This window comes from Scleropages formosus, chromosome 11, assembly GCF_900964775.1.
Source record: "Scleropages formosus chromosome 11, fSclFor1.1, whole genome shotgun sequence".
Classification (NCBI taxonomy): domain Eukaryota; kingdom Metazoa; phylum Chordata; class Actinopteri; order Osteoglossiformes; family Osteoglossidae; genus Scleropages; species Scleropages formosus.
Window position 1 is genome coordinate 20,875,756 of NC_041816.1, and position 13,777 is coordinate 20,889,532.

A 13,777-nucleotide genomic window follows, 5' to 3' on the forward strand; every position below is an offset into this window, starting at 1 on the left:
AACTTCCTACAAAGCTTAGTAACCATCCATCGTCAACAACCGCTTGCCCCGAGCGGGGGTCGTAGTGGGCTTGGCCGGGAACCGCTCTCTGGAGGGTCTGGGGTTCGAGTCCTGCTTGGGGTGCCTTGCAATGGGCTGGCGTCCCGTCCTGGGTGTGTCCCCTCCCCCTCCAGCCTTGTGCCCTGTGTTGCTGGGTTAGGCTCCAGTTTGCTGCGACCGTGCTCGGGACAAGTGGTTGACACTGGTTGGCTGCTTGTATTTTATAGCTCTGTGTCTTTAAGCTCGATAAGATCCCTACTGTGAACTGGACTCAGGGCCCTGTGAAGCCACCTCCTCGCGCTCCTCCGGGTCGCTCTCAAACTCAAAGCTGTCATGGTAGATTGGGGAGAGTAAGGAGGACGTGGATTCGCCTGCGGATTCACAGTCTGCGCTGCCAGATATGGAAGGCTCGTCCGGCTTGTCCTCCCCTTCGCTTCTCAAAGGAGTTCGCTTAGAATTCTCGAAATTCCCGGGATTATCATAATCGTTATGCGGCGCCACGGCAGTCGACGTGGACGTGGTCCTGAATGAATGCAAATAAGGGAATAGCAGGTATGGCGACAGAGATGTCCGCGGGCAGCAAAACGGGGAAGGGAGGTGCAGGTGAGAAAAACCTCAAAATCTGCTGCATCAGAAAAACACACTTCTGAGCTTGTTGTTTGAAGTCTGCTGTGTGTCTGTTCTGTAGACTCAAGTTGCAGACAGTCATTACAGAGAATCGGAAAGCGTTAGTTGTAATTCCCCAAACAAGCTGTATAAATGTAAGAAAAATAAACTTATGCGTTTATCGCTCTGAAACGTATAGAATCTGAACACTCGCTCCTTTACTTACATTTTCCTCTTTTGCAGCGAAAAGCTGAAAGGGCTGCGACAGCTGCACTGAAGCGTTTCCCGTCATGCACCGCGTTTATTGCCGTTGCGAACGTTCAACCAATCAAAGGTCTAGTCCGCAATCGGTGCACTACCGTTACCATACCAACGGAGAAGCCGTCGACCAGAGCGTCCCTTAATACAACGGTTCCTAACCTGGGATCCCTGCAGCTCAGGTTCGCTTTGAAAATAACTATGCATAACTAAATAAAGCTAACAACTTCCTAACTCAATTCGGAGAAAATTGCCAATTAAATTAATTAATAATAGTATTAAATCTACTATTTCAGTGGTGATGTTTACCCCATCGTAGGGTTGATTTAGACTCACTGTCATGTAATATGAAACAGGAAGTATAGTAGTTGGTTTCGTTTTCAAAGGGTAATACATGCTGAGCGTAGTGGGGAAAAAACACAATACCTTTAAAAACGTTCAATATTTATTTATGCAAACTCTTCAAATTATACACTAAAGTTCTTCCCACTTTTTATAAACCAGATGTGATTCAGTTCAGTAATAATGTACAACCAGATGGAAAATTTACATACACACTAAGAGGTAGTTCACATGGTTCAATGCATCCCAGTGATCCATTTTACAGTAGCTACAAAATTTTTTGTACTGTAGACCCATGTATACAGGTATTAAAAATTCCTCACCCTATCACACAGTTCACATCTTATTATAGAAAAATAAATCTGAATTTTAGATAGTCTGCTTTGCAATTTATAAAGAAACTAATATTGCTCCTCATGAAACAATAAGACCCTTCTTCCTGAAAAACTGGCCACAAGAAAACACAAAAAGGAAGTTTTTTTTTTTGTGAACAAATGTTTTGTAAAAGGTAAGCTGATTTTCCTGGTTTCAGACAAGCATTTTGAGTATTTCCCAGTTGCAGACATCTCCTGTTGCACATATTTTGTTTCACTTAAGGTGGCAAACCATGAATCCTTTTTTTTTTTTTTTTTAAAAAAAAAAGAGCAAAACAATCAAGCAAATTATATCACCTAATTTTTTTCCCAACTGTTTGAACACATAAAAATCTAAAGCATGTTAAATGTATCACTACATGGGCTTTTGTCATGTTTTACTGAAAATTATGCTCACGTCAGTTATGTTTAAACGTACTGTCACACTGTCAGACAGTTTTAGCTGTTAATCACTAAAGCATGTACACGTTAAAAGATGGATACCTGAGATTCAGGCAGACCCAATTAATAGGAAAATAAGGAAATCGGTGAACCATTTTAAAAAATGCAATATTAATTATTAATGCTATACATGAGGTACACAATGGATAATATATTTAATGTACCTGTGGTTATAATGAAAGGTTTAAAACATGGTGGACAGTCTAATTAAACCCAAGTCAAACTGGCTACATGAATATAAACCAGCTTGGGACATTATAGCACATATATTTTGTATTCACGGTCATTCAGCGGACAATGTTCACTGGATCTTGTATAATTAAACAAGTACTAGACTCTGATACTCAAATTTACTTGGCTCCCAAGTATCAAATAGTCATTCAAAGGAAAAAAAAAAAAAAAAGTCAACAAAACACAGTAAAATGTTGTAACAGCAGTCCTTTGCTGCAGAGCTCCTAATAAAGCACCATTACAGCCACCGTTCAAGTCTGTCACAAACTCTGGGTGTTTTACAAGCTACCTTTACTACAGATGAATGATTTTTCATTTGTAAGATTAGATGAAAAAAACATTCCGTAGCAGTTTCACTTTTGACAGTTTGGAGAGCCACCTTTCAGAAGTTTCTGGTCAGATAATGGCACAATTTACAATAACATTTACTGTACTTTATATTGTTACTAGAAGGCAAAAGATAAGCACATCAAGAAAACCCTGTTCTGACAGACTGTCAGTTACAGCAATAGACTATTTACAAAACAAAAGAAATACCAGTTTCTGCTTCAGTATTTTAATAAAACTAATTCCAAGAAAAACATTCAGAAAATGTAAGCTCCTAGGAAACAAGCAGCACAAATAATGTTTTCCCTAAAAATAAAACTGATTCCTTTTCACTCATGTGACTTGCTCATGTAAAAGGACACAAACAAATCAATGTACTGAACAATGTTACATGCATCAAAAATGTTGTTTTGAAAGATTCCCTTTTTGAGATGCAAGTCTAGTAATTTCCAAAATGCTTCCTGAATTTGTTTCTGTACGAGGAACCTGTAGTCATTTAATTCTATTTTCTTATGCTTAGAATTTGTTTTTCAGACACAAATATATGGACAAGTGCACGCACGCACGCACGCACGCACGCACGCACAAAAGAGCAAAACTTGTTTTCCATGACTTGGTTAGTCTTTGTTGCGTGGAATATTGTTGGCATAGCAGACAAGGGGGACTCCACGACTCTGACAGAAGCAGGCTTGGATCCAGTCTGAGCTGTCGGACACAAATGAGTCCCCTTTGTCGGCATACCCAAAATGAGTGGAGACAGTGCGACAGTCGGACCAATAGCCTTGAGCCTGTCCACATGGCACCGTGGCCAGTGTTGGGCAGCTTAAAGACCTTGCCAAATGCCTGCAGGCTAATGCTTTAGGGACCAAAATGGACTCACAGCACTGGCCCAAGGCAAGACTGCCATGAAGCTGGGAGTATGTCCTGCAGTCACACTTCAGGACAAGGGCAGTGTTTCCATCTCGACTAAATCGGGTGGTTACCCTTCCTGCTACCACTGCCTGGCTCTTAGATTGGTTGCAACACTGCAGCTGAAGCCAGTCATCCTTAGAGTTGGTGTTGAAGAATATGTACAGCACAGGATTGAGGCTGGCTGACAGGGGGAAGAAGATGAGCGTGACTGATTTCATAATCTCAGGCTTCCTGGCAAATCCAGGAAGGAGAGGGGAAAAAGAGAAGGCAGCTAATGGGCAGAAGCAGACACAGTTCACAAAGATGAGCCAGGCCACATGGCGGAGCATGCTAATGTTTTGAAGGTCTGTCAGGTCTAACTTCCCTAGACTACAGTAGAGGTGTGTATAGACCACAGCCATGAAAAGGTAGGCCAACAAGTTGAGCAACACCAATGTAACAGTGAAGCCCAGTGAGGGGTGTCCCAAGGCAGGGAAGAGCAGGCAAAGAGGTGAAGAGGAAAACTCGCCCACATGAAAGAGGGGAAAACAGGCTGCCCCGCCAGCCAACAAAGGTAGCAGGGCAGCAGCCAGATAGATCCAGTTACCCCACCTGTGCCGCCCCTCTCCTTTGCACACCCAACAATGCACAGAGAAACTACGCTCCATTGCAGCCAGTGCAAGTAGCAGAATAGACCACTCTGAGGAGAAAGTGGCCAAGAAGCCTGCTGCCCGGCAGCCCAGTCCCGTTTCCCACAACACACCAAAATCTGCAAAGTTGCCCCACGTTGCAGCATCCAAGACAGCAAGCAGAAAAACGTAGATGCCCATCAACAGGTTGGAGCCTGCCAGCAGACCCACTAACAGCTTGGCTGGAGATAATGCACTCCTTGGGAAGAATGTGCCCACCAGCACTACTGTGTTGAAGACCAGGGCAGACAGACCGATGAACCACACAGTTAACCTGATCATCCAACTGCCCAGCAGTTGGTCACAAGGCTTGAAGGCACCTGCAAACCAGAACAAATAGTTATGTTTCAGAAATTAGTCTGACTCTCCCCCTCCCCCCTCAAGGAACAATCCTTAGGTCAGAGGACTTTGAGATTTCTCATTACTAATTGCTGTTTTATTCTGGTAGACAGCACATATCCAATTGTCAGAAAAGTATACCAGGTGAAGGAGAACAATGCGGGATCATCTCAGCCTCCTCTTCCTCACCTGTAACACCAAGTAATCATTTTAAAACATGGTTTCATTAAAAAAGATTTCTGATGCATAAGCCAAAATAAACACTATAAAATACTATTTTAATGTCCTGGTATTGTACTGATAACCTTGCTATGTGACTTGCTCATTCTGCACTTTTATGTGTTATATTGAACTATTGTGTGTGAATTTCCTGACAGGAATTAAAAAGTATTATCCTGTCCTATCCTGTAAAGTTTTGTATTGGTTATAGATGCTGAACTGGATAGTCTAAGCCATGATTCTCTGAAATACAGTAGCTATGTTATCACAATGTGACATCTACTTGCTGCGGAAGTACAAACTAAAGACTTACTAGTACTCTTCCAGTCTTCATTGCTAGTCACACTCTCAGAGTCACATCTCACAAAGGCACAGCACTGATAGGCATAAGTGACAGTTACCATCCTATGCGGGGGGGGGCCCAAAAAAAAAAAAAAGGGGTAAATCTTATTTCAACTACAAAAAATACACAAGTGCAGAATGAGACAAACGGAATGATAAAATCTTTTCTGTCTTTTCTGACTTTGCTCCGCATTGGAAGTAAATCACATTCGGACCACCACTTTTGCCCTCTGACCTGAGTTTAGGCAGATCCTTGGTTGCCAGGGCTCCTTTCATCTCCAGATTGCCTGCTAACTTCAGGTGTCTCACAGATCTCAGCCCGGCTGTGGGTACAGTGCTCAGCAAGTTTAAACTCAAGTCACTGCAACAGAGTAGAGTGGCATTAAGAAAATGGCACATTATTATGACCTGTAAATAGCTGAACTCCTTAAAAATCTTGTCAAAACAATATACACTGTAGACCTGATATAACATGGACGGCGGGGTCCAAATTTTCATGCTGTGTTAGGAGTCCATGTTGTAACGAGATTCCGGTATTGGCAAAGGTTGAAGAAAGTTTAACCTCCAGTTTGCTGCTGTGAGAAGATTAACATCAGTAGAAGCAATTGTCCGCACACACGTGAGCGAAAATAAGCGATACGTCGAAGTGTACATACTTCATAATGACTAACACTAAATAAAGTGCAATTCAAGATTTTTCGTTTTTATTTGTAAATTAGTCTCCCGACATCTAAGCAATTTAAAGCGGTACTGCTTTGGAGCAAGAGAGCAAAGTTACACCAAAAGATTGCGGAAAGAAAAGGTTTTACAACATCATGAGTGACAGAAACAACATATCTACCAGGAATTGTTCAAAAGTTTTTTCCAGAAAATGTCTTTTTTTTTTTTTTTTTTTTTATTTTTCACTGTAGGTTTGTGTGATACTAATCGCTATATTGCATAATTATCTTTCAACTTTCGGAATGTGTTTGGGAACTACCCGGATTTGAATCACATGGAAAGGACTTAATCCATGTCTTTGGGGTCTAAGCTCTCACTGCATTATATGAAATCTCACATTGTATCGAGTCGCGTTATATTGGGTCTACAGTGTATGTGACATATGCGAGTATGACACCATTCCTTTTAAAAGTCTTTTTGATTAATATGTGGAGACCTTCAAATACTTGCAGCTATTTGAAAATAGTGTGTTTATGTCTGTAACGTTACAAGTTTATCATGTTGCTTATGCTTGTGTGCCTATTACTACTTGCTGACGTGATTCTGGGCAATGCCTGTGAACATGTAACAAGACAGGCATTGGATAGTTAAATATTTGTGATGACATCCAAATACGGTAAACATGTAACCATTATTATGCTAAAGCGTCATTCCTGGTTACAGAATTCATATTGGAGTTTATTTGTCCTATTTAAAATGCATAATATAAAGTTGAAATTTTTTCAATTAAATGTTTTTCTCTATGGGATTTCTGAGCAGGTTACATGGAAAATTAAAACAATGCAAACAACAATGAAAACTGCAATTTGCTTGAGACATTTAAACAGTTTGACATTAAATGAGATGTAGTAATCAATATTCCCAGGTGTCACGTCGGACTCAATGTCCCCAGTCTCCCTCGGGACCTGGTTGAAGCTCTGTCGGCAGTGGGAGTTGAACACCTCTCTGACAGGGGCCTCCGCCAAACGTTCACCGGGGTAGACTCCAACAGATGGCGGCTGAACTGGGGGGCTATTAATAAGCCCACACCCGCCCGCTGCCTCTCACCCTGGGCAAGGCCGGAATAGTGGAGAGTCCACCCTTGGTCAAGAAGACTGCTTCCAAAACCCAAGCTGTGAGTGGAAGTGAGCCCAACTATATCTAGACGGCATCTCTCAACCTCCTGCACTAGCTCAGGCTCCTTCCCCACCAGTGAGGTGACATTCCAAGTCCCAAAAGCCAGAGATGGAGCCCGAGGTTTGGGTCAGCCAGGCATTCGGCCCCGCCCACCGCCCAAATCACAACGCACCAGCCCCTTACGGCCTCTCCGGCAGGTGGTGAGCCCACCGAAGAGCGGCTCCATGTCTTGGCTTCGGGCTGAGCCTGGCCAGGCCCTGTGGGCATAGACCTGGCCACCAGGCGCTCGCATGCGAGCCCCACCTCCAGGCCTGGTTCCAGGATGGGGCCCCGGTGACCCCATACTGGGCGGGGTAAACAAGAACCTTGATTTAATAGTCATAAGGGGGTTTTGAACCGCGCTTTGTCTCATCTGTCACCCAGGACCTGTTTGCCTTGGGAGACCCTACCAGGGGCATATAGCCCCAGGCAACATAGCTCCTGAGATCATTCAGGTACTCAAACCTCTCCACCATGTTAAGGTGGCGGTTCGTGGAGGGCTATATAAATCTATTAAATTACTGAAACCTAAAATATTTTTCACTTCAAACTGACAGAACTTTCTGCATTCCTGGGATTTTGAAGATGAAGATACTGCAATGCCATAACTAACTAGATAGGAAGTTGTACATCTGTACTGTAATACCTTAACTACTTACAGGTTTGTTAAACCTCCAAGGGAAAGAAATGAATCTCCATGAACTGATGTGATTTTATTTCTACTGAGGTCTCTGTGAAAAGAATTTATTCAAAATTACAAGTTGTGCATTTAAACTTTGTGGCATAAGTAAAATACAGTACATGAAAAAAGTATACATTTAAGAATAGAGTGCTTATTAATTTTTCTAGGAGCAAATACCACAAAACTCAAAACATTTAACAGGCTGCAAAGGTTCAATGAAATGTAACTCACAATATGCGTAATGTAGCCAAATCCTCAAAGGTCTTTGCCTGGATTTGCCGGATACAATTGTGCTGGAGGTTCCTGCAGAGCAATATAAACAAGGAAATGAAGTAAACTCGACATAGTAATCAGTGTTTTGGGCTGTCATTCCTACAGGGCACAGGACTAAAATGTCATTCAATTTCCAGTAATCTAGTTTCACCTGTTCCAGTCTGTGAATGCATTTATCAGTCCCCTGTAGTTGTCTAGGCTAAAGCAAGGATTATCTATACAAACTGTGTCATGTACTATTCTAATTATTGCCACTTTAAATATTTTTACACTGATAGAGTATAACAGAAATATAGGACTCCCCAGTACAATATAATTTCACCCTGCTCTATGTGAATAGGGCTCCTTTTCTGTGCAAGCATGATACAGAGGCTTGAGGGAGGCAAACAGACACTGGAGGCGATGACAGGCTGACACTCCACTGGATATGGGTTGCAGTAGCATTGCCTGCTTTAAATGAATGGTTGTTAGTCCACCTATTTGAAATTGGGTGTATTCTCATTCTTGACACACTGCTGCTATTGCCCCCCTCACCCTGCTACAACGCTCAGCTGTGAGAGTCAGCCCTAGAGGAAAAAAAGCTTGCAGTCCAAAGAAAACACAAATAAAATGAGAATACAAATGAAACACTGCCAAATATATTATTCTAGCTGACCACATTTGCAAGGTGTGGGCAATTTTGGAATAACAAATACTGCACATTTTGAACACCTTAGATATTACTGACACACTGAAATCTAAAGTACTAACATTTTATTAGCATTTCAGAGTATTTTTACCAGCTACTCCAGCCAACTTCTCAATCTTACTACAAATCAACTTCATTAGCTTACAAAAGGGATTGTTATTTTATAAGTAGAAAATAGCTGCATTATGAGAGATTAACTACAATTTTTTTTTTTAACTGCTTTACAAATTAGCTTGACTGTGCTTTGTTTCTTACATGTTTTTGCAGAGATCTCAATCTTTTCATTGCTAGTTTCTTGACAAAATTACAGGTTTCTTAAACACTATTGGTTGTTGATTTAACACACACCAATGTATGTTATTTAAAATCCCTCTAAATGACCTTAGGTGATTTTTTTAAAAAATATTCACCTATTCTACTGAAAAAAATAATTGTTGATTTGTGTCAGTAATCTTTGCAGGTGAAGATACAAAGAAATTTTTGTTTCTTATTTCAGTATAAATTGTTCTTGTACTTTCCAATCTAGGAATCTGCCTGGCTGTTTTTGAATTCTCCCACAAATCACTATAGCTAGAAATACATAAATTGCATGATTTAATAATTTATGACATCATTCAAAGATACAATGCAATGGTTTTTATACTGTAGGCACATTATAACTTACAGTTCCTCCAACCTGAAACAGTTTTGAAAGCCAGGAAGCTCTTGGATTTGATTGTAGGACAGGTCTCTGGTGGGGGTTGAAACAAAAAAAAAAAAAAAAAAAAAGCATAGTTATGGGACAGAATTTAATAAAACCTTGTCTGCTCAGAAAAAAACATCTAAATTTCACTTACAGTGTCCGAAGTGACCTGAGGTCCTCACAAAGCCCTGGAGGGATAGCATGGATCTTTGTCCCAGTCAGTGTACTGAAATTATAATGAGAGAAGGCAAAATACACTGCCGTCATGAAACAAAGAAGTCTGTCTTGTGACATTTTAATAACTATCACCATGGCATACTTGGCAAAACTGGCTGTACCTTGCAGTACAGAATGGCTGTAAACATAATTTTCTACCATAAGATAACTGACTCTGGAATTAGACTAATGACTCATTATAGCATCACTCAGAACTGGTGAATGTGTCTCAACATTCAATAAGGATCTCACAATATATCTTTTAGCTTCAGTTCTCTCCAAATCTATCTACCCTTTCAATTTGTAATACATTATTTATCAAAATTACATATACCAAAATTCTATATGCAGCTACACATTATCTGTTTTTTAAAAACATTGCACTCTACCAGTTTTATATATAGCTATCTAAGTAATGTATGCTATTTAAAATGCAACAGACAACCTGACTGCACTTTGAGAATTGTGTGGTTGCATTTGGACCTTTGTACGTTGGTAAATTGTACCTTTGTTTTCTCAGAGTTGTATGCTGCTTGGAGAAATGCAATTTGCAAAATGAATAAATGTAAATGCAAAATCTCAGCAAGCTATATATATGGTCGTGAACACTATGGCACAATGCTTTTGAAGGTGCACACTATGAGCCTCCTGGGGCTATGTTAGGCCATTTCAGAAAGTATAAGGATTACTAATTGCACAAAATAGGTGTCCCACTCTTATCACTACGAAGTGCCTTCTTAAATAGGGGATATGCCCTCACCGGCCACTTTATTAGGTACACCTTGCTAGTACCGGGTTGGACCTCCTTTTGCCTTCAAAACTGCCTTAAATTCTCCGTGGCATAGATACAACAAGGTGCTGGAAGCACTCCTCAGAGACTTTTATCCATACTGACATGATAGCATCATGCAGTTGCTACAGATTTGTCTGCTGCACATCCATGATGCGAATTTCCCGTTCTACCACATCCCAAAAGTGCTCTATTGGGATCTGGTGACTGTGGAGGCCATTTGAGTATAGTTAACTCATTGTCATGTTCAAGAAACCAGTTTGAGATCATTTGAGCTTTGTGACATGTTGCGTTATCCTGCTGGAAGTAGACATCAGATGATGGGTACACTGTGGTCATAAAGGGATGGACATTGTCAGCAACAATACTCAGGTAAGCTGTGGCATTAAGGGGCCCAAAGTATGCCAAGAAAATATCACCCACACCATTACACCACCACCACCAGCCTGAACCATTGATACAAGGCAGGATGGATCCATGCTTTCATGTTGTTTATGCCAGATTCTGACCCTACCATCTGAATGTCGCAGCAGAAATCGAGACTCATCAGACCAGGCAACATTTTTCCCAATCTTCTATTGTCCAATTTTGGTGAGCCCATGCGAATTGTAGCCTCAGTTAGCCGATAGAAGTGGTACCCGGTGTGGTCTTTTGCTGCAGCCCATCTGCTTCAAGGTTCGATGTGTTGTGCATTCAGAGATGCTCTTCTGCATACCTCGGTTGTAACGAGCGGTTATTTGAGTTACTGTTGCCTTTCTATCAGCTCAAACCAGTCTGGCCATTCTCTTGTGACCTGTGGCATCAACAAGGCATTTTCGCCCACAGAACTGCCGCTCGCTGGATATTTTCTCTTTTTCTGACCATTCTCCGTAAACCCTAGAGATGGTTGTGCGTGAAAATCCCAGTAGATCAGCAGGTTCTGAAATACTCAGACCAGCCCGTCTGGCACCAACAACTATGCCACATTCAAAGTCACTTAAATCACCTTTCTTCCCCATTCTGATGCTCAGTTTGAACTTCAGCAGATCGTCTTGACCATGTCTACATGCCTAAATGCACTGAGATGCAGCCATGCGACTGGCTGATTAGACACCTGCATTAACGAGCATTGCCATACATTGAACAGGTCTACCTAATAAAGTGGCCGGTGAGTGTATATATACACTGAACTCTCCTAGAGTAGCGGTTTATGTGACTCACAGGCTCTCGAGGTTGAAGGTTCCAGTCAGAGTGGGGAAATCCTGCATCATGCTGGCTCCACGCAAAATGCTGAAACATGCATTCCTTGTAAGTAAAATCCTCATTTAGCATTGCCATACATTCGAACCATCACAAATCAACTACTATCTTACTAATAATATGAGAAAGCTTCTGTTAGCAATATATATTACTGTGATGCTGGGACAGCTGGTAGTGTAGTGCTTAGAGTTGCTGCCTTTGGATCCAAAGGTTTGATCCCCACTTTTGGCTATAATACCCCTGAGCAAAGTACTTATCCTAAATGGCTCCAGTAACATTACTCAGCTGTATAATTGGGTAAATAACTGTAGGTAGACTAACATTGTAAGTTGCACTGGAGAAAAACATCAGCTAAATGAATAAATGTATATATCATCTAGGAACCAAGGCCATGAATCCACTTAATACGGAAAGGATTTGCATGCTTAATCATTCCACATGTAGCAATTGGGAAACAACTATTTTGGCTTTAAAAGCTAAAACTTACAAGTAAAAGGAACTCTTTTCAAGATAAATGCGTGCAACACCAGCTCCCATACTTGGCAGACTTACAGAGAAGGCAAATATGAGAGATTATTGAAGGCTGAATGACCCACAAAAGAGAGAGGGTTGTCATAAAGGTGGCTGCAAAACATGGGGGGGAAAAATGAGAAGGATATTTCAGACAATTTATGGCTCTTTATGCTACACTGACTGTCCTGGAAAGCTTTCTATGAGCTCCATATCAATGCAGATTTTGGAATGCATTTAACTGATTAAAAATCCTGGGGCAGGGAATGTGGTTTGGGACAGACACATATTCTAAAGATCCAATTGACCAAAACACTGCTGTAATATTAACTCTTCATCATTTACACAATTTATTATTCAGTCCCATTATGGCATCTGATAATCAATATTAAATTTTCATATTTTTAGTAGATTTAACCTCTTCAAGAATATTTGTTTTGTATATGATCCATTTCCATTTGCATTTTTAATCTGATTCTTGAAGAGCAAGCCAGGTTTATATTTAAGAAAACTACTTACACACTACGAAGCAGAGGATTCCCAAGGAATGCTTCATCTGGAATCACTGAAATGTTGTTACTGTGAAACCCACTGAAAAAGAAAGTTAATCACTGCATACATGCATAAATTCTATATATCTAAGGAAATTTGGTAGGAAAACTGCAGGTTTCTTAGTGTTCAGGCTGTTTCACAGTGTCACGGAAGCAAGAAAAATGAAGCTAAGAAATTTTTTGTACTTTTTGTACCTCATTTGGATAACTCAATCTCCTGTGGCAAATTACACAACTAGTGTAAAAATGTCAGATTCTTGATCCAAGAGTTCAGAGAAATGTGTATGACATTGCAAACACAAAAACAAAATCAGCTTGGGTGTACACGCACACTTATTTCTCAGAATGAATGTGAAACTATCTGCAAACAATCAGTACGGCATTACTTTGCTTCAGTAAATATCGTGTTAAATAAAATGACACGTGTCTGAATCAAGTGTCTGGATCCAAGTCTTTTCTGTTAATGTAATGCACATTGTATTTTTCTCTGAGATGTATGTCACTCTGGAGAGCAGGGTCTGCTAAATGAATAGACGTAAATAGAAATGGAGAAATTGATAGCTGTGCATATAAACTGCTTTGAATACAGGCAAAGCAGATAATTCTGATACAACAATTAATTCACCTTTAATTCAATTTATTTTTACTGGGTGCTGTTCTCACCAGGTGAACAATATGCACAGAGACATGGAACTTACACCTCCTTGAGTTTTGGGAGTGCCTGGATGGCCTGTGCAAAAGACACCAAGTTGTTGAAGTTCAAATCCCTGAAAACAGAGTGTTTAGTCATTCCACTTTCACTCAGCTGAGCCACACTGATGATGTGATGTCAAGGAGTCTTGCTACTGAAAGATCTACAGAATATTAGTTCCTCTCTGCATACAATTCCCTGCAATAAGTGGAATGAGTCAAAACTGTTGGGTGATACATCATTAAAATTGTCTGTTAACTTTGCCACACAATAACTGCAGCTATTCAGTTAGTAGTAGATTCCACAGTACAGTTGTCAGTATAGAAGAACACATTTCACAAAGGCAAATCCCAGTTTTTCCAACTGTTTTGTTATAAAGTAATCTGCAGGGTCTTACAATGAACTGCACTAAAACTAGGTTGGAGACATCAAGACATTTACATCCAGAGGAGCATGGGAGGAAATGGACAAAGAAAAGGGAA

General features: G+C 40.7%; 1 protein-coding gene and 1 pseudogene across 1 annotated transcript in view; both read right to left on the minus strand.

Moving 5' to 3' along the window:
• Positions 1-1,866: 1,866 nt before the first annotated feature.
• LOC114911895 (leucine-rich repeat-containing G-protein coupled receptor 4 pseudogene) lies at positions 1,867-4,528 on the minus strand (annotated as a pseudogene).
• Positions 4,529-5,088: 560 nt separating this feature from the next.
• The window catches only part of LOC108940906 (leucine-rich repeat-containing G-protein coupled receptor 4-like), a 28,115-nt gene continuing 19,426 nt past the window's right edge, over positions 5,089-13,777 (minus strand). Inside the window, exons 7-15 of the mRNA XM_029256552.1 lie at positions 13,303-13,371; positions 12,573-12,644; positions 12,096-12,167; positions 11,505-11,573; positions 9,453-9,524; positions 9,281-9,346; positions 7,887-7,958; positions 7,633-7,704; positions 5,089-5,459 (exon numbers count right to left, since the gene is read on the minus strand). Of these exons, the coding sequence (XP_029112385.1) occupies positions 5,213-5,459; positions 7,633-7,704; positions 7,887-7,958; positions 9,281-9,346; positions 9,453-9,524; positions 11,505-11,573; positions 12,096-12,167; positions 12,573-12,644; positions 13,303-13,371 (811 nt within the window). The 3' untranslated portion in view covers positions 5,089-5,212. The remainder of the gene's footprint in view (positions 5,460-7,632; positions 7,705-7,886; positions 7,959-9,280; positions 9,347-9,452; positions 9,525-11,504; positions 11,574-12,095; positions 12,168-12,572; positions 12,645-13,302; positions 13,372-13,777) is intronic.